The sequence below is a fragment of the Marmota flaviventris genome, chromosome 7 (assembly GCF_047511675.1).
Source record: "Marmota flaviventris isolate mMarFla1 chromosome 7, mMarFla1.hap1, whole genome shotgun sequence".
NCBI classification, from domain to species: domain Eukaryota; kingdom Metazoa; phylum Chordata; class Mammalia; order Rodentia; family Sciuridae; genus Marmota; species Marmota flaviventris.
In genome coordinates, this window is record NC_092504.1 from 71,683,679 (window position 1) to 71,711,276 (window position 27,598).

Below are 27,598 nucleotides of genomic sequence, written 5' to 3' on the forward strand. Positions count from 1 at the left end.
AAAAAGTGACTTAACTCTGGAAAACAGCTGTAATAGTCATCTTTTTGTAAGAAAACACCATCTACTTCAACAAAAAGGAAAATTCACTTTAATAAATAACTTTAAATAAAGAATTTTTATGGTTATTTTTCGTTCAAAAACAATTTGCCTGTATCCAGAGTTCACTTCAGGCTTTTGGTATGCATCTTGCTGCTCAAACACAGGAGGCTTTTTTAAAAACTGACATGTCTTCCTTTTCTTTTCCTTAGTCTTTTCCTTTCCTCCTTCCCTACCTGTGGGGATCAAGATTAACACTGTTTCTCCCCCAGGATGGTTGTCATGTCCTTCAATTCTTGGGTTCAATTCCCAGTACAAAAATAAAAACAAAACAAACAACAAACAAACACCATCTCATTATTTGGATCAGGATCAGCATCTGGGACAAAGACCAAGCTCCACAGTTCTCAACAGTAAAATGGGGATGAGACCACCCACTTCTCTGGCCCTTGGGAGTTAACATTAGCTATAGCTGTCAAGCATGAAGCTCAGTGCCTAGTGAGAAGTGCTTCTGTATACATGAATTGTGATGAGAACCATGAATTCTGGAATGTTGAGAATCTATGTTTAGAACATGAGCCAGCTGTTTAAAATGACACCTAGGAATAAGAGTTTTAAGGGCACATTATGACTGAACCTAGAAAGGAGCATGACACTAATGTAAGTGCTTTCCATACAGAGTTAGGAACAACTGATTCCCATCCATACATCTTATACTCCCAAGTCATGCAAACACCAAAATTGAGGAAACTCACAAACCACCAAAGAAAACAGAGCAAAAGTATATTTCAAAATCAAAAACATCTCAGCATAAAAGGCATTATGAACTGAGTGCAAAAAAAACCCCACAAAATGGAATAAAATATTTGTAAATCATATATCTGAAAATGAATGAATAACCCATAACTATAAAGAATTCCAATCATCATCAACAACAAAACACCCCAAAACCAAAGAATGCAACTTAAAAATTGTCAAAATACTAAAAACAAACATCTCTCCAAAGATCATGTGGATCTCTGTTATTTGAAAACAAAGTAAGCTTTTGTGAGAATGAGAAGATATTGTAACTTTATGTGTTGCTGTTAAGAATGTAAAATGCAGTAGGAGAGGCTTTGGCAGGTATTCAAAAAATTACCACATAACCCAGCAATTCCACTGCTGGGTATCTGCCCCAAATGACTGTTGAAAGAAAGATTCAGACAAGTGTGTGCCCCCCATAGCAACATGACTACAATAGCTCAAAGGTGTTAGCAACCCTGATTTTCAGCAATGGATGAGTGGATAAATAAAATGTACTTTCTACACATATATTATTTGGCTTTTAAAAAAAGAATATATCCCATGCTACAACTTGAAGAAACTTAACAAGTTTATGCTGAGGAAAATAAGGCAGTCATGAAAAGACAAGTATTGTATGACTTCACATTGATAAGTTTCCTAGAATGGCCATATTCAGAGACAGAAAGTTGCAAATGGTTGCAGAGGTGGCAATGATGAGTATGGGTAGTTACTCTAAGGTGGGTTGAAGATTGCACCTGAGAAGATAAAGAAATGGTCTGCAGTTGGATGGTGTTGTCAGGTGACAACATAAATGGACGTTTTGGCACTAAACTGTGCACTTCAAAATGGTTAGGATATATCCATGATGTGTAATTTACACACATACATACATATGTGAAACCGAAAATTAACTCTTCCATTCCCATTTCAATACACTATCTGATCCTACTCCATAATAAAACAGCAATGTTTACCCTGTATTGTCATAAATTCAAATTCTGAATGGATTTTCATTAGTTTCATCAAAGTAAGAGCATTTTCACAAAATTGAGATTCAAATTTACTTACCTATTTCGGATTTCCGTACAATCATCTCTCAGCAAAAGGATAATGGTGCCTGTAACCAGTCCCAAAACCAATGTGACAATTATCTTTTCAAAGAGAAAAATGAAAATTAGAAAGAAAAATTTCAATTACAGGTAAAACTTTTTATTACCTAGTCAAATATCTCCACTGAAATACACACTTTAAATGGATTGGCCAGAGTAACTGGGGAATTATCAGACAGTGGTTATTATTAGAACATTTTCTAAATTAAATTGAGAATGTCAGGATTCTGTGTTTTGGGTACTGAGAGGACAAGAGAGCAGATGACCTGATGAGATAAGAATCTTCCCAGTGTCTACCAATCTCTGTCCACAAATACCATACAGGGTTGCTGTGTGAGGAAGGCATATGAGGGAGATGTTTTGGGAACAAAATAAGAATGCTGACTTAACCTGAATTTTCAACTTTCATGCCAGTGAATGTGCACAGCTTTAAACTTCAAGAGATTCAAATTAAAACAAGATGACTTCACTCTAATTGTGAGAAATAAAGGAAATTTCAGGGCTGTGGATGTAGCTAAGCAATAGACTGCTTGCCTACCATGTGCCAGACCTGGGGTTTGATCCCCATCACTGCAAAGTACAGAAATACATAAAATTTTAATGCCACATCCAAATTCTAAGAATGGAATTTTGAATGATAAGGAAGAAGTGGACTGCACCTAGCTAACATGTGGGGAATCCCCACCTGCACAGGAAAAGTGCATTGTCACTGTCACCAAAGTATTTGGTCAGATGGGGTTACCCAAATCCTCCCATTACCATCTCCGCTCATATTTCTTGTCTTTCATTCCCAGCCAATGAGCCTTACAGATAACTTGACACACCTGAGCTGCCAATTCTTTGCCTTTCCCACCCATCGTCACCTACTCAGTCTATATATCTCCCAGAGAAAATGGAACAATGTTACATTTCCTCTTAGAATAAAAACTCTCTTAATGGTGCTTCAGTTAGCAAAAGATCAGGGTTACATTAGAACATATTTTATGTAAGGAATTATTATAATTATATGTGAGCTAAACATAATAATATAGGAGATAGGAATGTAAAGAAAACTAAATACCTACCAGTAATCTTGCAATAATCAAAGCTTAAAAAAAATCTCAATATTACAACAGTATCAAGCCATGAACTAATTGGTAATGGATACTTGGCAAATATACAGGCAACATGCAAAGAAAAGAACAGTGAATTGTAAAGAATAATTTGTGAAGACCAGACTCTGGAAAGAAGATTAGTGAAATGTTTCACCTATGAAATGTCCTTTGCTAATAATACAGAAATTTGGGGTGGGGGTAGGAATCCATTCCCCTGCTATATCCCCCAAGACCCTCAGAATCTGTTCATTATTACAACTAATCAAGTTTCCAAAATCTATGCTAATGGCTCTACCAACATGCAGCATGTGCATCTATGCAAGAGTCTATGTTTTCCCATTGTATAAGTGTCAAGATATTCAGACTTCAAATTAGACACTCTGCATCCTTCATTTCTCTTGCATCCACACTTCATTTCTTTCACTGACTGAACATTATCATTTGGATATTCCTTAGTGATTTTTAGCCAATTTTCAAATATATTGACAAAATGATGAATCCATGATCATTCGATGCTTTTAAGAAGTTCACATGTATTGTATCTTCTTGCATGAAGAAAAACAAAGCCATTGAGTAAACTGAACATTTAACAACAGAGTAGACGAGCCTAACTATGAGCTTTTTGTATATGTACAAATGGTCTCTGTTCAAAACAGATCAAGATGAGAAATTCTTCAACTATGTCATTCTCCCTTTTTCCAGAAGTATTTAAACAACACATCTCAAGGTATGGATTGATGGATATTTGTAGCTTTCTCTAAAAAAAATTAAAAATTGAATGCATAATATTTAGCAAGAAGAGTGAAGCCAGTGGTATTATTATTCCAGACCTTAAACTATACTACAGAACAATAGTAACAAAAACAGCATGGTATTGGCACCAAAACAGACAGGTAAACCAATGGTACAGAATAGAGGACACAGAGACAAACCCACATAATTATAGCTATCTCATATTAGACAAAGGTGCCAAAAAATATATTGGAGAAAAGATAGCCTCTTCAACAAATGGTGCTGGGAAAACTGGAACTCCACATGTAACACAATGAAATTAAACCCCTATCTCTCACCATGCACAAAACTCAACTCAAAGTGGATCAAAGACCTAGGAATTAAACCAGAGACCTTGTGTCTATTGGAAGAAAAACCAGGTGACATCTTCATTATGTTGTATTAGGCCCCATCTTTCTTAATAAGACTCCTATAGCACAAGAATTAAAACCACGAATCAATAATTGGGATGGATTCAAGCTAAAAAGCTTCTTCTCAGCAAAAGAAACAATCAGTGAGGTGAATAGAGAGCCTACAGAATTGGAGCAAATCTTTACTACAAGCCCATCAGATAGAACACTAACTCTAGGATATATAAAGCACTCAAAAACCTTAACACCAAAAAAAATAAATAATCCAATCAATAAATGAGCCACGTACCTGAACAGACACTTCTCAAAAGAGGATATACAATCATCAACAAATATATGAAAAAATATTCATCATCACTAGCAATTAGACAAATGCAAATCAAAACTACTCTAAGATTTCCACTCACTCCAGTCGGAATGGCAGCTATTAAGAATACAAACAACAGTAAGTCTTGGTGAGGATGCGGGGAAAAAGGCACACTCATACATTGGGACGGCAAATTTATGCAGCCAATATGTAAAGCAGTATAGAGAGTCCTTGGAAAACTTGGAATGGAACCACCATTTGACCCAGCTGTTCCACTCTTCCGTTTATACCCAAAGGACCTAGAAACAGCATACTACAAGGACATAGCCACATCAATGTTTAGAGCACCACAATTCATAATAGCTAAATTGTGGAGCCAACACAGATGCCCTTCAGTAGATGAATGGATAGGGAAACTTTGGTATATATACACAGTGGAACATTATTCAGCACTAAAAGAGAATAAAATCATGGCATTTGCAGGTAAATGGATGGAGTCAGAGAATATAATACTAAGTGAAGTAAGCCAATCCCCAAAACCCAAAAGTTGAATGTATCCTTTGATATGAGGATGCTGTCTCATAATGGCAATGGCGCTCAGAGCATGGGAGGAATGGAGGAACTTTAGATAGGGGAAAGGGGCAGGGGAGGAAGGGAGGGGGTTTATGGGTAGGGAAGATGGTGGAATGAGTTAGACATCATTACCCTAAGTAAATGTATGAAGACACAAATGGTGTGAAAATATTTGGGTACAACCAGAGACTTTAAAAATTGTGTTCTATATGTGTAATATGAAATGAATTGCATTCTGGTATCATATATAACAAATTGGAATAAATAAATAATTTAATTAAAAAATTGAATGCATAGTCAAATATTTAGTATGCAAGTATAGACAATGAATCTCAGAGAGATTAAGGAGAATGTTGTCAAAGTAGACTTAAATGAACAATAAACCTTTTTTTTTTTTTAAATAATCCATTCATTCCTATACCTTCCCAACATATCTGGTTAAATGTCAAGTCTGAATCATGTCAACAAATAACTAGTTTACAACAAAATACAAAAAATCAGGCAATAAATTAAGGAATGTCACCAGGAAAGCATTGTTTTGATTTGAATTTTTCTAGTTGCTAGTGATAATGAATATTTTTTTTCATATATTTGTTGATTGATTGTATATCTTCTACATTTAAATAACTCCATTTCACAAAACTTACAAAAATAAAAATCATACAAGCTTAAGGACTCGATGTCAGAGCCAGGCATGGTGGCACATGCCTGTACTCCTGGTGAACTGAGAGGCTAAGACAGGAGGATGGCAAATTTAAAGCCAGCCTCAGAAATTTACCAAGGCCCTAATACACATAGCATCACCCTGTCTTTAAAAAATGTGAAAAGGTGTGGGAATATGTCTCAGTGGTATAGCCTCCCAGTGCTAAATCATCAGTACCAAACAAAACAAAACCCCACTTATATCAAGGATTAGTAAACTATGGGCCAAAACCCAATAGTTTGTTTTTTTCCATTTTTTTTTAACTTGGGAGGTAAAAGTTCAAGAATAATATTTATTTCAATACGAATTTCAAAATCAGTGTCCTTAAATAAAGTCTATTGGAATGCTGCAATGTTCATTTGCTCATATGTTAGCTGTGGCTGCTTTAATCATGAAATGGCAGAGTAGACTTTGTGAAACAAATGACATATGTGGCCATGAGTCAAAAATGATTAACTTCTGAGGTTTTACCTAAACGGGTTTGCCTGCTCCTGAGCTAATGTTTCAACATTTAAAATTCTGAACAAGAGTTGTTCCACTGAGCTCAGGGTTCTACAAGGTTTTTCCCTTACTGTAGAGACTACTGCTTCCCTGAACATTGCTGGAATTGCTTTTAGAGAACCGAGTTCAATGATGAGACAAGTAGGCTGAATGTGCTACCTGGAGGCTCTGGGCCTGCTGTTTGACTCTTAAGGAAGCCAAGGCTCAAAACACTCATAATCCTGATGTAAAAACACCTGTGTTCTAAAAACATCTTGCCCAGAATACCATATGTTTCTTGGATAAGACACTTAAAAATCAGTTTTAGAGACATGTAAGAAAAGCCTAATGAATAAATCACTCTGAAGAATCAGCTTATTATACTGCATCTTCCTGTTGAACAATGGGCTATCAAAGTTAATGCATCTAATTGGCCTGACATTTTTTCAAATGATGTCAAATCGATGATCTAAGAATAAAATATTGTCCTTGAACAATGGGACACAAAACTGCTTGAGAGAAATGCCAAATCACATGGACTAAAGAAGTCTGAAACAATGAACATCATCACTGAAATGGGGATGCAGGCCCTCAGGTACACCTGGAGAGCAACAATACTTAAATATGAAAATGTGGTGCTTATGCTGAGAAGTCAGTTTATTAAGCCAAAAACATGCCATATCTTAATACACAGAAATGCAATGATTGACAATGAAAATATCAATAAAATAATAACCAGCTAAATTGATTTCCCTAATTGATTTCCCTCCAAATGTTGGACAATAATAACCAGCTAAATTGATTTCCCTCCAAATGTTGGACAAATTAACTGAAGGAACAGTGTTTTGTGTGACATAGGGATTAAGATTAACTAATAAATAGGCCAGACATATAGCCCAATAGCAGAGCACTGGCCTAGCATGTGTGAAGTTCTGAGTTCAATCCTCAGTATTGCAACAAACAAACAAACAAAACAAAATAAAATAAAAACCTGGAGGACTGAAAACACCTACCACAAAGTAGATCAAAAGGAGAAAAGAACACCATCATATCTTATTTAAGGCAATTAACCCCACCATGAATATTCTTGTTGTATCTGGTTACTTCCTGTGCATAAACCACACATACTTTGAGTTATCTATTGCTTTGCCAATATTAAAATCTCTCAATGAGGAGCATCAATCCTTACATTCTGCCTACAGTCTCCTCTCTCAGACAGTGGACAGAACAAACTATCTTCAGGAATATAAATGACACTGGGTTCCTTCAACACCTGATTTTATTGGCAAATCAATCCTCTTCTCCCTATTTTGAGCCTTCTCTCTTCTTCATTTCTATGATTTCTCTCTTTTCTTCTGCATAGTTCATCTTACCATATGACATAGTCTGTATTTTCTTTATTCATCTATCATTTCCCTTCCCTCATATGGAAAAAAAGTCTACACAAGCAGAGATTTTTATTTTTACTCATTTCATTCACTAGTATAGTAGAGTCTCCAAATGGAACACATGATATTTCAATTTATCTTTGGAATGAGTCAATAAATGACAATGGACAGCTCTCAGCAAATTCCATATGTGGTTGATATTATCTGTCTAAACATTTTTAACAAATAAAATTTTGACTAACATTATCCATTATAGTGTGTGTGTGTGTGTGTGTGTGTGTATATATATATATATATATATATATATATATATATATATATATATATATATTCAACATTTTTGAGTTATATAGTACAGAAGACACTTAAAGAGCTTTACATGAGTAAAAACTCAATTGCTTTTTACCTGTTGTGTTTCTCAACTTTTATCACTGTGACAAAAATAAAAATTTAAAATACCAAGAAAGAACATGTTATGGTTGGACATTAGATGTCCCCCAAAAGCTCCTATGATAATACAGGAAAATTCACAGGTGAATGATTGAATTGTGTAATCTAATTTGTCTGTCCTAGTTTGAATGGACTGACTGGGCAGTAACTGCCGGCAGGTGGGCTGTGGCTGAAAGAGATGAGTCACTGGGAGTAAAGCAGGGGGTGCCCTGAAAGCATTGCTCTTCCTGCAGCCCTGCTCCCTCTCTCTGCTTCTTGACCCCATCATGAACTGGACAGCATTTTATGCTGAGCCCTTCCTCCATGATGTGCTGCCTCACCATGGGCCCAGAACAATGCAGTCACTTCTCTATGAATTGAAACTTCTGAAGCCATGACCCCCAAATAAATGTTTTTTTTTTTTTTTTTTCTCTAAGTTGTTTTTGTCAGGATACTGGTCACAGCAACATGAAACCAAGTAAGAGAGAAATTTTATTTTGACTCACAGTTTTAGACATGTCAGTTCAGATTCTGTGGTTTAAGAGTAAGGTGAGGCAGAACTTCAAGGCATGTGGGTGTGGAGGCTGAAAGCTGCTCATCTCATGGCAGTCCGGAAACAGAGCAAGGAAGGTGTCAGGGACAACATAACCCTTCCAAGGCAGACAACTTGACCTACTTCCTCTCTCTAGATCCTGATTGGTACAGTTTACATCACCTCCTAATAATGTCATCAAATTATGAATCCATCAAAGGATTAGTCCATTGATGATATCAAATGATACAGCCACTTCCAAAGAGCCCAACCTCTGAATATAGTTCCTTTGGAGACCAGCCTTCAACCATGAGTTTTGGGGGACCATTCATATCAAAGATAATACACTAGAATGATTGGCTGTTTCTAAATTCCAAATGGAGGGGGCGTGACTAATAAATGGAAGAATGGGTAGAAGAAAAAATAATCCTGCATAAGTCCATATTAGAAACAAATAGCTCTCACATGGGTATTTCACTGCATAACTGGAAGAATTTGTCACTTACCTCATTTATCCAGTGCTGGGGATTACCTGCAAAGCTTTGGAATGAACGCTTGGTGAGGCTAATAAGCTGATGACCAAAGGAGGTGACATAAGGAATCTCCTTCCTGACCCAGCACCTCTTATTCTTATCCCTTTTGAATTCATGCAGTTCAGTTTTTATGTCTTTGTAGAAAGTGGACTTGGCAAAATTATTAGCTAATTCTTTTATCTGTGAATCATCTGTCTTTGAAGGTATTTCAGTCTTGTTAGCTTTGGAATGGAAGAGGATAAGAGGTCACAGATTACTGCATAGAGTACTAACTCATTATAAACAAATTACTCCTGATTTCACAAGTTTTCTCTTGACCTTTTATTTGTACAACTCCTATGTTTTGTAGCTTGAGTACAAAAATGAATTAGCATGTACATTCACAAATAAAAATGCCCACAGCACTCACTGACAATGTCTATTTGTTCATCACATCAATATGTAAATTCACAAGGTCATGTTTCAATGAATCATCTCTTTGCTAAACCTCGGGCAAAAATGTGAAAATGTGAAAGGTTCACATACCTTCATGTTCTTCTGACTCTCTCTTTATTACACCATGAAAGAAGTCCAGGAATATTTCTGCAGGATTAGTGTAGAATTCACAGGGAAAACCTACAAAATAAGACACCCCAGAAATCAAGCTGATAGTCTTGGAAGGTAAAGACTCACATGCAGAGGATGCTGGAGGTGAGGGGTTGGTAAGGCAGATTGAACAACTTTTTCCTCATCTTCTTGCTCTCTTCTGCCCTCTCTAATTTATCCTTTCCTCTTCTTTATTTAATCACATAATATTTCAACAACTGTCTCAGGCAAAAAAATAAATAAATAAAACAAAAAAAATGTATCCTAAACTATTCTTGGACTCTTCAGAACATCTTACATTAGTGCTTACCTCTCATAAAAATTCAAAATCCAAGCAGCTATCAATATGCTATACTGTTTACTAGTACTTCTTCAAAAATCTAAATGTAGATCCTAGAAAGGATATTAAGTTTCTGGTGAACTGTGCACCTAGAGAATACTGAGTTCACCTAGAGAATACTGAGTTCACCTAGAGAATACTGGAACAGCAGTAGGTATGTTAGCAGATGTTGCTTTGCAACCTACTAAATTCAGAGTTCCAAATGATCATCTCTCAAGATGCCATAATTCCAAATAGACAACAAATTCCCAGAGAAGCATTATTGAGAGAACATGACCAGCACAGCACACCTGACCTCTCACCTCAACATCTAAATTTGGCCTGAGCTCTGACTCTTTAGTTCATCTTCCCTGGATTCCCAACTCTCATGTGTTTGATGTGTTTTTAAGTGACAGATATTTAATAAAAACAAATTAAGAAGGAATGATTATTTACAACTTTATTTGGGGTCATGGATAAACATCTATAATCATATCCACAGACCCCTGAAGTGAAGCAGATAGGTAAACCATTAAAGAAATCAGAGTCTGAAATAGAAAGAACCAGACAGACCAGAAATTTTGGCCCATTATATCAGATTCAGGGCCAGCTATTCAAGACTTAAATATTCAATTTAATGCTTCTAAGAAACATTTCCACGAGCCCTGAAGAAGGCAGAGCAAGATTATGTGTCAGGGGAAACACTGTAATATCACAATCTGTTACATGTTTTAAAAGGCAATGGTTTGGAACTTTTCAAAAAAGTTCAACTGACAGAATACTGAGTGTGAGTTCAACATGTTACTTACTGAACTTTCAGGAAAAGGTCAACATAACTGAAAAGGAGAAAAAAGTCCCATGAAACAAACACACACACACACACACACACACACACACACACATACACACACCATGCATATTCAAATAAGACAGGAAAAGGGGAGATACCTGAAAAACAAAAAATGCTGCAAAATGAAAAAGAATTCTGGCATTGAACTGACCAAATATGTTTTAGAGTGGAGACACCCCAGTTAAGTCTATGCAAGATCAAAGAGCATTCCTGTAGCACTCCTGGGGACTCCTCTCCTCTGCCAGGAGTCTATGAATAAAGGATCTAGGGCATACAATGTTTAACCACACCTGCAGACTCAAAGTACTCTAAAGTCCTTTGGGCAGGACCGTGATACATTAGTTCTCCTGAGGCCAGTATGGTGAGGCTGTCAAACAGCTGGAAGATGGAATAGCGAGGCAGATGGATGGAGAAGATGATCATGCGTCCCTGCTCAGAAATCCTAAGTGAAAAAAAGAAAATAATAAATCATTAATTATCTGAACCTTGCTGGTATGGTGATGCACGACTATAATCCCAGTGGCTCAGGTGGCTGAGGCAGGAGGATCAAAGTTCAAAGCCAGCCACAGAAAAAGCAGGCAATATGCACTCAGTGAGACCCTGTCTCTAAATAAAATACAAAATAGGGCTGGGGTAGTGGCTCAGTGGTCAAGTGTCCCTGAGTTCAATCCCCAGTATCCCCCATCCAAAATATCTGAACCTTGAAATATTTTGTAAAATACTTATTTCTGCCAGTAGAGCGTTTTCTCTCAGTTCAACATGCTTTTCTCTTACAAATTTCTCATCTCAACTCATTACATACATGGAGTTGGGAATATTTAAATTCAATGCTTTTATTAAAAGACTAAAGAGAGGGGAGGGGAGGGGAGGGGATGGGGGATAGTAGAGGATAGGAAAGGCAGCAGAATACAACAGACACTAGTATGGCAATATGTAAATCAATGGATGTGTAACTGATGTGATTCTGCAATTTGTATACGGGGTAAAAATGGGAGTTCATAACCCACTTGAATCAAAGTGTGAAATATGATATATCAAGAACTATGTAATGTTTTGAACAACCAACAATAAAAAAATTTAAAAAAAAGAAATTAAGTTTTGTGGAAAATAAGAGCAAAACAAAAAGATGTTTTCTTTTTTACACTGAGTTTTTGCACTGTCTCATATTATTATCCTCAAAATACACCCCCCTTGTTACCAATGAAAGAGAACTAGTGATATTTGATACACAGGCAGAAATTCTTTTACATATATGAGAGTTAACTATCTATATTTGTGTAAAAAACATTTTTCATGAAACTTTAATCTAAATATTATAAAATGGAGAAAAATGTTTCTCTTAAGTGAACACAGAAAGCTCTCATACACATTTTATATAATAAAAATCACTGGTCAAATCCTGAACATTTAGGTTAAATCAGGAAAGAGAGAGTACAAATTCACTAATAGTCTCTTTGTGAACTTTTTCTATCTAAATTTTCTGTCATGAAAAAAGTACTTGAGAAAAGCCATTACATTATCTAAACTAGGTTTTCTAGAGAACAATAAAGAATTTTTAAAAATTTAATATACAATTTAGAAATTTGATATACAACTCAAAATTTAAAAAAATGTACTTAGGTTTCTTTGTTTTACTAAAGAGATTTTTTTTTTTGCATCAATAGAAATGTGTGTTTTTTTTTTAAGTTGCAAAAACAGTATACCAGAAAAAAATAAATGAAATACTAATGAATGTAAAAAGTCTTTCAAATAACTCTTAGGTTTTCAAATGCATTGATTAGGATATTTTAAGCTTAGGTTTTTATTTAATTATAGCATTTTAGTTGTATGCTTATGTTTGAGATATGCATACCTTCTTTATCTGTTAATGCCATTATACCTGTTAATTTTCAATCACCACTGTTCAAGGAAGTATTAGAATTGTTCTTAATTAAAAAAAAAATATTTTCAAATCACAATGAATACACTGAAGACTATATTGCTTCTTTCAACTGAGGAAAAGTTTGCACTAAATAAAATGTTACAAAATCACAAGAAAAAATATTTAAAAAAAACAAGTAATAAAAGGAGATAGAATTTAGAAAAAAAATGTTTAACAATAATGAGATTAAAACAATCAGCAAATTATGAAACCCATATGACCCACATGTAATTATTGAGTTTTGACTTTGCCTATCTCCTCTCATTTGACAATTTTCTGCTTCTGGATATTTGCATTGCTCACATACAGCAGACTGTAAATCTAGTGTCACTACAGGGTTTAGAATGTTTACTGTTCTATCCTAATGCCTACTTTTTCTATTCAGATAAACTCTACTGTTTCATATTTTTTATTGGTTGTTCAAAACATTACAATGCTCTTGATATATTTTTAACCTCTTCCTTCTATTGTATCAAAACCAACAAAAATATTATTTGCATAATTTAGGTAAAATAATTATAACAAGTAGACTTACTATATCACATTTTGTTATTATTTGCCATATGTTTTAACCTCTTAGGAAAGGTTGATGACATATTCATGTTATGTTCAAAAACGTTTTGTGTGAGTTGGCTTTGTATTGGATGTTATACTAGGCATATCATTCCAATCAAATGCAAGAACTTAGAGATAACTTCAATAAAAATGACTGAATTTAAAAAGAACACTGTATGAGCAACCAGACACCAGTAGAGATAAGATGAAATGTTCAAGATTGTATGATTAGTTCATGTTGAGTTTGCAAATGGAATCTGCTTTTTTATTCAATTAGTATTCATAATGTACCTAATGCTTTATTTTCCAGTGCCTTAGACCACAATTTCTTTTTCTAATAATTTACAATAATTGTTCCAAATGTTTCACAACCTGTATTGTAATTTTAGTGAGTTCAGAGCAAAGAACATGAACAAAGTGGGGAGGAGGGAGAATAAGAATTGAAATGTTACCCTATTCCTCATCCCTTTCATTTTTCTGCTGGTTACTTTCTACCCTTTATTGAAAAGGAAAAAAATCCCATTTCAACATCATTTTCCTTTAGTACCTCTCTGTGCCAATCTGATTGTACTAACTCTGCTAATATTCCTCAATAAAGTAATAGACTTAAAAAAAAAGACTAAAGAATCTTAAAGTTTATTGCTTTAGCAGTCTAGAGTTGACTAGAAATTGGTGAAAATGCAGTTTTCTAGAGAGTTTTCCAAGACAGTGAATTCAGGGAAATTGGTATACAATCTCTGGTGGTTGGAATAGAGAATCCATATTATTAACAAGTATCTTAGATTATTTTGAGTATACTCACTTTTGAAACTAGTTATCAATGAAGTATTAGAAGGATGGTCATATACAAATTTTCATTCATCATTTAAGTATCCTGGCTCTTTAGTAATTGGTTTTCATCCTACCTTAGTAATACATTAATACTGTTAAGCACTTTGAATGTTATTTAGCACTTAGCTATATGTTTTAGTGATAAATTGAATTTCCACAATGTTTTCACAAAGATATTATAATATTAGTATTTTCTTCTTTTGACATATAAAGTTTAAAGGTCAAGTAACTAACCAATGGCTCACAGTTACTACATGGCAAGGCTGGAATCTGAGTCTGGTTTGATTTTACGGTAGAAACATTTCTCACCTACTTGTTATAGGAATTATTACTTATGGGTATAAGAAACAAAGGCAAAAAAAAACAAAAAACAAAAAACATTTTCCAAACTGTTTTGTAAATATTTTATGAGGAGAATCACTTCAATTTAAGAATTTGATAAGCACCTAGTATATCTAATATATCCAAAGATGATCAAGCACCTAGTATATCTAATATATCCAAAGATGATCTTCCTCAAAGAGAAAAAGGAGATAAGGTCTATAATTTCAATATGATTGGATTCGGAGAAGTTAATGGATCCTTATAAACAAAAAAGGGAAAGTGATAACCCATTCTGGAGGTGATAAAAGTAGAATATCCAAATTCCCAACAATAGTGAGCTAAGAAAAGAGATACAAGGTGAACAAAGCGTGAAGTGAACAGGTCTAAAATTCAAAACTATAAGAAGCCTTTCTGTGTAACACAACAAGCAGTGTCTATGTGTGTGCTTGTGTTGCTGTTGTTTTGGGTGAAGAAGATAACTAATAGAGAGGACCAAACAGGACCATAATGAACCCTTCGAAAAGAAACTGGAAATTATTCAACTGACAATAAGAAGCTGAGAAAGGATTGGAAGATGGACATGGGATACCTGAGAGTTCTAACACTCAAAGTGGGGCCTGAGGACTAACTGAATCAGTGTCAGTAATTCTTTAAAACTACTGTAGAGAACTTTGATTCCTTCCAGGAACCTAGAGAAACAGGATCTGCATTTCAATAAGTCCCAGGTGATGAGTATGCTCAGCAGTGCTTGGGAAGGACTGACCAAAGCTCTGGGCATGAGGAAAGAGGACTGTGTGCTAAGCAGAGCAACCCACAAAGAAAATATCTGTGAATAAAAATATCCTACATATATTCTCTAATGGGGCCTGAACTCCAGACCCGTGTCTTGGCATCTTCACTTATATGTGTAAATGACATCTTAAACTTCAGAAGTTTAAACCCACACATATCTTCAGTTCTTGTTGTTTCCTCTCTTGTAGCATAGACACTTGCTCAAAGCGTCATGGGCATCAGAGGAAGCAAGGTTGTGACAGAAGGGAGGCCATGAAAGTAGTGTGATTGGAAGCTTAAAACAATGGGGCAGAGGAGTTTCTAGAGGTGGTGGACAAAGGGAGAGACCATAGCTACCAGGAGATTGGCTTCCTTAAACAAATAAATTACTGCATAAGGAAGTAAGTACATATTTTGAGATAATGGGAGTTGAATATCTCCATGTCTGAAGTCACAAATGTGAAAATAGCAAAGACTAAAAGTAAGACAGAGGTGTCAGATTGGCATCAGAAATGTTGTTATGAGTTCCTGGTCTTTTCAATGTATTCAATAACAGAAATAGCAATAAATATAGATATATCTATGCTCATGCATGTATTTTTAGGAAACATCTATGTATACATATATGTGCACCACAATTAGATGATAAAGGCTGTGTAGGTTGCATGCCCAGGTGTGTTTCACTGAGAACTCAGCATCCTTTCATGCCTGAGTCGGCTCATACAACACGCACTGGGATAAACCCTGCAGTGTGCCATTAACTTTTCAGATTGAAAAAAGAGGAAAAATATATTTCTGTAGAGGATCCCAAAAAGGCAGGAAACAGAGACACTAGGGAGAACTGGGGAAATCTGAGTAGCCCTGATTGGATATTGGCAAAGCAATATCTGTGGAGTGAACTGTGGAGTGCAGATGATGGCATGTCCTCCCTGATTGGAGGTTGTAGTAGCACATGATGGCAGAAAAGCCTATGTGGGAAACAGCAGAGAAGAAAGGAGGGGCTGCATATGGAATGAAAAGTAACAGAGGGGAATCCAGGTGAGAAGAGTAGGATTTCATCTGTATTGTTCTTAGATACTTTCTGTCAGTTTGAAATATGTTTATATTTTTAAAGATGTTGTATAAATCTCAACTATTGACAAATTTCCTATAAACATCCCTTCCCACCTTCCTTCTTTCCTTTCTTTCTTTCTTTTTTTGTGGGGGGAGGGGGCAGGGATTGAGTACAGGTGCACTCAACCACTGAGCCACATCCCCAGCCCTATTTTGTATTTTATTTAGAGACAAGATGTCACTGAGTGCTTGGAGTCTTGCTTTTGCTGATGCTGGATTTTAATGTGTGATCCTCCTGCCTCAGTCTCCAGAGCTGCTGGGATTATAGGTGTGCAGCACCCCACCTGGCCATTTTTCTTTCTTGATAAAGGAAATCCCATTTATTTAATTTCATTCTTCCACTTCTTCAATCCCCAAATCTCAGCAGTCATTGTCTTAATCCTCCCATCCCAGGTGCAAATCCTGACCTGATCCTATTGGTTCCCTTGAAAACAGAAACCACCTTCTGCTCACCATGACCATTCTGGTTGAAGCTCAGCAGCTCATTCACTGGGTCTTCTCTCATCCTTGCCTAACTGCACAGTCTTCCCCACAGCCATTGCTGTGCTCTAAAACTCTCAAAATATCACTATGTCCCCTAGTGACAGGAGAAGCCATACTTCTTTGATAGTCTATGAGATCCATGAAATCTGCCATCAGCCCAACTTCACCTCACATCCTAAACACATTTCATTGGCTGAACTGTGTCTTCCCCAAACTCAGATGTTGAAGTCCTATTCCCCAGTGCCTCAGAATGTAACCACATTGGACATAGCACCATCAAGGAGGTCTTTAAGTTTAAATGAGATCATCAGGGGGTCCTCATCTGACTATGTCCAGATAGGAGGAGATTAGGACACAGACACACAAGGGAGAAGGTGCCATTTACAAACTAATGAAGAAATGACCAGAAGACACAGTAGTTTCAACTTTCTGTCTTCAGAGATATAAGAAAAATTTTTGTTGTTGAGCCCCCAATCTGTAGCATTGTTGTGACAGTTCATCAGGCAACCTCCACTCCCCTTAGTCTCTGGGTCTGTCCCTCTGGCCTTGCTGATATTCCACACACATAAGACATGCTCTATCTCAGGGCCACTGGCTGCTTCTTCCAACCAGAACCCTCTTCTGATTTATAGCACATCTCACTCTCTCCCAACTCAGGCGTAACATGCTTGTGGTCTTCTCTGACCTTCCTGTTTAAAACAGCTCCCTGCCCTCACCATGACCTTACTTCCCTATGTGTTTTTTCATCATTCTTGATACACTTCTTGTTTATTGACTGTAACTTGCTAAAAAAGAAGGAACACTATTTTTTTAGCTTCTGAATCTCCTGCACCAGGAATACCGGTAACTGGAAGTGATCAGATAGTAAACAGATGAAATGTAATGTTGCCATAGCATTTACCTTTTTAGGAGTCTGATGACATCATTAGCTGTTCTCCCATCTAAGCCAGTTGTGGGCCTATCCAGGAACAAGATGAGAGGATCAAGGATCAGCTCCATTCCTATACTAGTCCTTTTTCTTTCTCCTTTAGATTTTACCTAAAACACAAATTATTATCATTTTCACGAATTTTCATCATCACTATATTTTGGTGAATTAACCACCAGCAGTTCTACTAGAGACACTTTACCTAATTTTCCTCATTATTCTGAACAGCAAGTAAATGACACCTAGGCGAAGGGGGATGTTTCACTCTAACCACATGTGGAAGCTGAGCCCCAGTGCAAAGTTCTCGAGTGATTGCACCTGATATGAAGCTCATTCTTTTAATAGTCCAGTGAATTCCTCACCAAATAGTCAGTTTTAAGAGAGTAAGTTAAACACTAAAAAAGAAAGAAAAGAAAAGCCTATAAAATGGGGAAATGACTACTAAGATAGGAGAAGAGCTGTTCTCAGTGGAGCATGCCTGCAATCACAGTACTTTGAGAGGCTGAGGCAGGAATTCATGAATACAATGCCAGCCTGAGCAATTTAGTGAGGATCTAAGCAACTTAGTGAGGCCCTAAGCAACTTAGTGAGACCCTGTCTCTAAATAGAATATCAAAAAAGGACTGGAGATATAGCTCAATGTTTAAGTACCCTTGGGTTCAATCACTGGTACCAAAAATAAACAAACAAACAAACAAATAAAATAGGAGGAAATATAAATGACACTACCTATAATGATCTTTTAGAGTGTTGTGACAACTTCCTACAGACATACCATCTCCACAAAGGATCCCAATTGGAGTGAAAAAAAAAAAAAAAAAGAGAATCACGTTGGAGCAAGAAACATATACTACCCACATTCCATATTCACATATTTTCAATTTCATAATTTTTTCACAATAATTATTTCTACAAGTCAACATACCTCAGAATTGCTCATTCATCTTTTCAGAAAATCCCAGAAGAGGGTATATTTCACAGGGCAACTTTCCCAATCTTTTCACCAATATATGTGTGGAAAGGGAATAAAGAAGCTCTGGGGGAGGTAGGAAGTAAAAAATACATCTAGAATTTGGAGTCTCTAAACATATCATTATTGAATGCCCCTTATGGCCCTTGATTGGTTTCCATTAACAATTGTACTATAAAAGACATTTGGGTACCTAATTCAAAGTATTATATAAATGTCTAAATATACCACAATGAAATCTATTAATCTTTATAATTATTATAAACCAATAAATAAGGCCTTTGGGAACAATTATGGAAATGTGAATGAATATAAATATAGTCATAAAACAGTTGATAATACAGAGACCTTGTCCATTTTTTCACTGATACTGATATTGGTAAGGTAAGGAAATGTGCTTATTTTCTTATGTTAGTATGGGAGAAAAGGGGGAAAATGAGCAATTGAAGTGAATGATATTATTAGTAATACAGTTCATTAATACTTTAATTATTAGGTAATTGTTCATATCATTAGAGTAATCAAACTATTTTTTTTTACATTTCTGTTATGTTCAGATCATAAAGAACTAAAAAATAAATTATTTCAATCAATGAGACTTCATGGTTGTAAGAAGCCAACAACTTTGTACATTTCCCCTGGAAATCTAAGCAAAAAACTAATGGAAGTGCCGACTTTCAGCTAAATAAGAGAGTAAAGAAAGTACTTTCCTAAAAAGACAAAATCAGTTAAAAAATAGCAGCCCCAAAGTAAACCTGACTCAATCACTCAGCAAACAAAAATAACTGGTGAAAGGTGGCTCTACACCACTGTAACTCAGGAGAGATCCACAGCCAAGGAATGATGTTCATCTGCTACAGGTCCAAACCCCTCTGAAATCCAAACCAAGATTCAGCATCATTTTTCTTTACCTTGGCATGGTTTACTATAAATAACTCTAACATCAATTTTGATAATTTACAGAATTCGTTAAAATGAATGAGAGTAGTGACCCCAATAGCCAACACTGTACCTTCAACCCATTTGAATGTATTTTATCTAATGGTTTAAAGTATTATTTGGTGTCAATCTTCCTATCTTTGTTTTCATTTCTCTGGTTTATACTTGTTTTTCATATCCCTGATTCATTCTCTTGCATTATCGAATACTACCTTACATACTCATCATCCATCTATTTTGCCTTTGTATCTGGGTGTGAATTATATTTTATATCTTTTTTCTCTCTCTTTATTTTTACATCCTATATTTTCTCAAATTCTTTTTGGCCTATCTTTCTCCCCTGCCCTTATTCCTCTTTTAAAGTTACAGTAATTGTACTAAATTTAATAAATATTAACTATTTTTTGAGCTATTCCAGAACTTTATTACAGGTTTACATGTATATATGGGGAACTGTGGAAAAAAATAGCAAAAAGTTTTATTTCTTATAAGGTGAATAGTATTTAACTTGGCTCTGAAAATATTATGGTAAATAGGATTCACTGGCATTTTAAAAAGTGGTGCTGATATTTGGAGAAGCAGAAGTGACACACTGAAAAAGTAAATAAATATTTGGATATTCTATCAATACAGGGGTCTTAAGAGAAAGAAACTCACAAGTAGTCCCTCCATTAATAAAGAAGTGAAAACTATACCAATAGATGGGTAGTCATAGAAATGGTATGAAAAAGCAAGTGAACAAATCAACCCCAAACCAATAATGCTTCAACAACCGACTCCATGGACACTACCATGGAGGACATGTAGAAAAATAATTTAGGAATTTCATAGTTAAAATGTTCTATTACCTTAAAAGATGTAAAAAGCAAAATTGGGGGTAAAATACAGGAAGTGAAAGATCACTTCAGTAAAGATAAAGAAATTCTAAAAATGATATTCAAGAAATCTGGGATATCATTAAAACACCAAACTTAAGATTCATTGAGATAGATAAAGGATAAAGGGATTCATGATCTTTTCAATGAATAATATTGGAAAATTTTCAAACCTTAAGAATGAGATAGAAATTCAAATAAAAGAGACAAAAGGAATCAAATTATACAAAAATCACAATGCATCCATACCTAGAAACATTATTTAAAAATGTGCAACCTATAGAATAAGGATAGAATTGTAAAAACTTCAAGGGAAAAAGGATTGGACACATTTAAAAGTAAACCAAGGAGCAAAGATGGCGGAGTAGAGGAGGTACTGCTTCTGGTGGCTCTGCGCACGAATCCGAGAAAACAGTCAAAAGGCTTCTCCACAGGGTCCTGCCTCAATGAAAAACTACATCTCAGAGCATGTGACAGGATACCATACAGGGAATCTTTTGCAGATTCCACTGGAGCGGCGGGCGTGACAGGGAATGCAGAGGCTTTGCTTGCTGGTCAGACTCCAGACTCTGGCCCCAAAGCCCACAGTCTGAACACACATGTGACCACAAGCAGCACTTCTACAGAACTGTAGATCACCAGACTATGCTCCGCTCCCATGTGGGTCACCAGACTGAGTTCTGGCCCCAGCACAAGGTCACCCCAGCACCCCCCACCTCACCAAACACCCGACGCAGGAAACAGATGGAATCCATCTTGGAAAACCTTTCTCGCCATCTCTTGGTGGGCATGGCTACCAGCATAGTTCTGTAGCTAGTCAGGTACATGGTTTCCAATTGCCCCACCCCCAGATGTAATAACTCAAAACCTTTCTCAAAATTTTTTGGGGGCATGGCTATCAACATGGAACTGCAACTGTACAGAGAGTTGGGGGGCATGGCTATCAACATGGAACTGCAACTGTACAACTTCAACTCAAGAGAGACTAAGAGCAGGGAGGCTCCAGGAAGATGCCTAAGCCCTCTCACACTGGTTACCTGAGGGCAGAGACACAAGCTTGGAATAGACAATGCGACCTACTGGAAGAAAAGAAAACAGAATTCTAAGAGTTTTTTTTTTTCTCTCTTCTCATCCATTCTCCTCTACCCTTCCCCCACTGGTTCCTACAACCCCAACATATGTGAAACCAAGTAGTTTGCATGAAATAGGACTTTCAGAACTGAGTCACCAGAATGATATATTATAGAGGAATTGCATAATCCGCCCTTTTTTTCTTATTTTCTTTCTCCCTCTCTTTTTTCTCTTTCTTTCTTTTCTTTTTAATTTTCTTACACCCTCTCTCCCATTTTCAATGTCCTAACTTTTACTATTTTTACTTCAGGTAATTTTCTAAATACATATAGGTGTTTGATTTTATGCATTCTTACCTAACCTATCTCCCCTAAACTATCTCCTGTCTATTCACTAGAGTTTTCCTCCAAAGTTGCTAAGATAGATTAACTCCATACCCTCACACCTTTCCCCTTTAACATAATGTCCTACGCCTGACCTTCAGTTCTCTGTACACCATCAGAAATGGTATGGCTTTTATGAAACTAATGACTATATTTTAAATAATGATTGAATCCAACATCTCTAGGCATAGAGACTAACTATAAATGTATTGATAATGAAAACTTGTTCATAGATGATGGATTGTTGATATTGGGAACTGTTAACATTGTCTTTCCACACAAAGGAGAGATTTTGGAACTATACAAGTGCAATATAAATCTATAGGGGAAAAACAATAACACAACAGACTCACAGAGCTGGAAAGAAACATGAGAAGCATGAAAAGACAAGGAAAGAAAGGACCACAAACAATGCAAGACAATACAACATTAAAAGAGGTAACATCTACAGCAGAAAGAAAGTTAGATAAAGATTTCAGGATATTCATGGTTCAGATGTTCTGGAGTCTCAGGAAAGACATTAGACAACAAGTGCAGACAATGAAATATCACTTCAACAATGAATTACATAAACAAATCCAGGAAGCAAAAGATCACCTCTACAGGAAGATAGATGTTATACAAAAAAAAAAAAAAAAAGTCCTAGAAATGAAAGAAATGATAAACCAAATTAAAATTAAAAACTCAAATGAGAGTATCATCAACAGAGTAGAACACTTAGAACAAAGAACATCAATGAAGACAAAGTATGTCATCTCAAAAAGAATGTATACATCACAGCGAGACTGATAAGAAGCAACAAGCAGAACATTCAAGATATATGGATAGAATAAAGAGACCAAATTTAAGAGTTATAGGGATATAGGAAGGTATTGAGGTCCAAACCAAAGGAATGAGCAATCTATTCAATGAAATAATATTAGAAAACTTTCCAGAAATGAAGAAAGAAACAGAAATCCAAATCCTAGAAGGCTACAGGACACTGAATGTGTAAAATTATAAAAGATTCAAACCAAGACACATTACAATTAAAATGCCCAACATACAGAACAAGGAGAAAATTTTAAAAGCCACAAGAGAAAGGAAGCAGATTACATAGAGGGGGAAACCAACTAGGTTAATGGCTTATCTTTTCACACAGATCCTGAAAGCTAGAAGATCCTGGAACAACATATTTCAAAGGCTGAAAGATAAAGGGTTTTACCCAAGAATCTTGTATCCAGCAAAATTAGGCTTCAGATATGAAGATGAAATAAAAACCTTCCATGATAAACGAAATTAAAAAGAATTTGCAAATAGAAAACCAGTGCTTCAAAACATCCTTGGCAAAACATTTCTTGAAGAAGAAATGAAAAATAACAATAAAAACCAACAGTGGGTGGGTAGAACACTAAAGGAAAAAAAACTAATTAAAGAGGAAAATCAAGTCAAGTTAAATAACAAACAAACAAACAAAAAAAAACCACAAATATGGCTGGAAATACAAACCATATCTCATAGTAATCCTAAATGTTAATGGCTTAAACTCACCATTCAAAAGACATAGGCTACTAGACTGGGTTAAAAAATATCCAAAAATATGCTGCCTATAGGAGACTCATTTGATAGGAAAAGACATACACAGACTGAAGGTGAAAGTTTGGGAAAAATCATACCACTCACATGGACCTTGTAAGCAAGCAGGGGAATTCATACTCATATCAAATAAAGTAGACTTCAAGCCAAAGTTAATCAAAAGGGATAAATGAGGACACTACATATGGCTCAAGGAAACCATACAACAACAAGACATAACAATTATTAATATATATGCCCCAAACAATGGTGCAGTTATGTTCATCAAACAAACACTTCCCAAGTTCAAGAGTCAAATAGTCTGCAACACAAAAATCATGGGTGACTTTAACACACCTCTCTCACCACTAGATAGATCTTCCAAACACAAGTTGAATAAAGAAAATATAGAACTCAATAACACAATTAATAACTTAGACTTAATTAACATATATAGAAAATATCATCCAACATCAAGCAGATACACTTTTTTCTCAGCAGCACATGGAACCTTCTCAAAAATAGACCATATATTGTGCCACAGGGCAACTCTTGGCAAATAAAAACGATAAGAAATACTACCATGAATTTTATCTGATCATAATGGAATTAAAATGGAAGTCAACAATAAAATAAGGAAGAAAAATTCCTACATCACATGGAGAATGAACAATATGCTACTCAATGAAGAATGGGTTACAGAAGACATCAAGGAGGAAATTAAAAAATTATTTGAGGTAAATGAGAACACAGACACAACACATCAAAATCTATGGGACACTATGAAAGCAGTACTAAGAGGAAAATTTATTGCATGGAGTTCATTCCTTAAAAGAGTAAAAGCCAACAAATAAATGAACTCACACTACATCTCAAAGCCCTAGCAAAAGAAGAACAAACCAGCAGCAAAAGCAGTAGAAGGCAAGAAATAATTAAAATCAGAGCTGAAATCAAAACAAAAGAAACAATCAAAAAAATTGACAAAACTAAAAGTTGGTTCTTTGAAAAAATAAATAAGATTGACAGACCCTTAGCTATGCTAACAAAGAGAAGAAGATAGAGAACCCAAATTACTAGCAAATGTGATGAAAAAGGCAATATCACAACAGACACTACAAAAATACAGAAGATAATTAGAAATTATTTTTAAACCTTATACTTTAATAAATTAGAATATAGTGAAGGCATCGATAAATTCCTAAAGTCATATGACCTCCCCAGATTGAGTCAGGAGGATATACACAACTTAAACAGACCAATATCAAGTGAGGAAATAGAAAAAGCCATCAAAATATTACAAAACAAGAAAAGCCCAGAACTGAACAGATATACAGCCAAGTTTTACAAGATCTTTAAAAAAGAACTAATACCAATTTTCTACAATCTATTTCAGGAAATAGAAAAAGAGGTAGTACTTCCAAATTCATTCTACAAGGTCAATATCACCCTGATTCTAAAACCAGACAAAGACACTTCAAAGAAAGAAAACTTCAGACTAACATCTCTAATGAATACACATGCAAAAATCCTCAATAAAATTCTGGCAAATCGGATACAAAAACATATCAAAAATATCATGTACCATGATCAAGTGGGATTCATCCCCAGGATGCAAGGTTGGTTCAACATACGGAAATCAATAAATGTAATTCATCACATCAATAGACTTAAAGACAAGAACCATATAATCATCTTGATAGATGCAGAAAAAGCATTTGACAAAATACAGCACCACTTTATGTTCAAAACTCTAGAAAAACTAGGGATAACAGGAACTCATCTCAACATTGTAAAGGCTATCTATGCTAAGCCTCAGGCCAACGTCATTCTAAACCGAGAAAAACTGAAGGCATTCCCTCTAAGATCTGGAACAAGACAAGGATGCCCTCTCTCACCACTTCTATTCAACAAAGTTCTTGAAACACTGGCCAGAGCAATTAGACAGACAAAAGAAATTAAAGGAATAACTGTAGGAAAGAAGAACTTAAAGAAGCACTATTTGCTGACGATATGATTCTATACATAGAAGACCCAAAAAATTCCATCAGAAAACTTCTAGAACTAGTAAATGAACTCAGCAAAGTGGCAGGATATAAAATCAACACCCATAAATCAAAGGCATTTCTGTATATCAATGAAAAATCCTCTGAAAAGGAAATGAGGAAAACTACCCCATTCACAATATCTCAAAAAATAAATATCTCAATAAAACATCTCAATAAAATACTTGGGAATCAACTTAACAAAAAAGGTGAAAGATCTATACAATAAAACTATAGAACCCTAAAGAGAGAAACAGAAGAAGACGTTAGAAGATAGAAAGATCTACCTTGCTCATGGATAGGCAGAATTAATATTATTAAAATGAACGTACTAGCAAAAGCACTATAAAGGTTCAATGCAATTCTGATCAAAATCCTGATGGCATTCCTCATAGAAATAGAATAACAATCATGAAATTCATCTGGAAAATAAGAGACCCAGAATAGGTAAAGCAATTCTAAGCAGAAAGAGTGAAATAGGTGGTATCGCTATACCAGACCTTAAATTATGCTGCAGACAATAGTAACAAAAACAGCATGGTAGTGGCACCAAAACAGGCTGGTAGACCAATGGTACAGAATACAGGACACAGAGTCTAACCCACAAAATTACAACTATCTTATATTGGACAAAGGTGCCAAAAGTACGAACTGGAGAATGGATAGCATCTTTAACAAATGGTGCTTGGAAAACTAGAAATCCATATGCAACAAAATGAGATTGAATCCCTATCTCTCACCATGCACAAAAGTTAACTCAAAATGGATCAAGGATCTAGGAATTAAACCAGAGACTCTGCATGTAATAGAAAAAAAAGTAGGCCCTAATCTTCATCACGAGGGGCTAGGCCCCAACTTCCTTAATACGATGCCTATAGCACAAGAATTAAAACCAAGAATCAACAAATGGGATGGATTCAAACTAAAAAGTTTTTTTCTCAACAAAAGAAATAATCTGTGAGGTGAACAGGGAGCCTACATCCTGGGAACAAATTTTACCCCTCACACATCAAACAGAGCTCTAATCTCTAGGGTATATAAAAAGCTAAAAAGATATGCACCAAAACAAACAAACAAACAAACAAAAAAAAAAAAAACAAAACAAATAATCCAATCAATAAATGAGCCAGGTACTTGAACAGACACTTCTCAGAAGACAATATACAATCAATCAACAAATATACGAAAAAATGCTCATCATCTTTAGCAGTCAGAGAAATGCAAATCACACTTCAGATAGAGCCCTAATATCCAGAGTATACAAAGAACTAAAAAAAAATTAAGCAATAAGAAAACAAATAACCCAATCAACAAATGGGCCAAGGACCTGAACAGACACTTCTCAGAGGAGGATATGCAATAATCAACAAGTACATGAAAAAATGCTCACCATCTCTAGCACTCAGAGAAATGCAAATCAAAACCACCCTATGATACCATCTCACTCCAGTAAAATTGGCAGCCATTATGAAGTCAAACAACAACAAATACTGGTGAGGATGTGGGGAAAAGGGTACACTTGTACATTGCTGGTGGGACTGCAAATTGGTGCGGCCAATTTGGAAAGCAATCTGGAGATTCCTGGGAAAGCTGGGAATGGAACCACCATTTGACCCAGCTATTGCCCTTCTCGGACTATTCCCTGAAGTCCTTAAAAGAGCGTACTATAGGGATACTGCTACATCGATGTTCATAGCAGCACAATTCACAATAGCTAGACTGTGAAACCAACTTAGATGCCCTTCAATAGATGAATGGATTAAAAAAAAATGTGGCATTTATACACAATGGAGTATTATGCAGCACTAAAAAATGACAAAATCATGGAATTTGCAGGGAAATGGGTGGCATTAGAGCAGATTATGCTAAGTGAAGCTAGCCAATCCCTAAAAAAACAAATGCCAAATGTCTTCTTTGATATAAGGAGAGCAACTAAAAACAGAGCAGGGAGGAAGAGCATGAGAAGAAGATTAAC

At 35.6% G+C, this 27,598-nt stretch overlaps 1 protein-coding gene across 1 annotated transcript in view; it reads right to left on the bottom strand.

The window, feature by feature from the left end:
* The window catches only part of LOC139706417 (broad substrate specificity ATP-binding cassette transporter ABCG2-like), a 59,835-nt gene that overhangs the window by 12,993 nt on the left and 19,244 nt on the right, over positions 1-27,598 (bottom strand). Inside the window, exons 7-11 of the mRNA XM_071614426.1 lie at positions 17,763-17,899; positions 11,154-11,305; positions 9,635-9,724; positions 9,083-9,330; positions 1,888-1,970 (exon numbers count right to left, since the gene is read on the bottom strand). Of these exons, the coding sequence (XP_071470527.1) occupies positions 1,888-1,970; positions 9,083-9,330; positions 9,635-9,724; positions 11,154-11,305; positions 17,763-17,899 (710 nt within the window). The remainder of the gene's footprint in view (positions 1-1,887; positions 1,971-9,082; positions 9,331-9,634; positions 9,725-11,153; positions 11,306-17,762; positions 17,900-27,598) is intronic.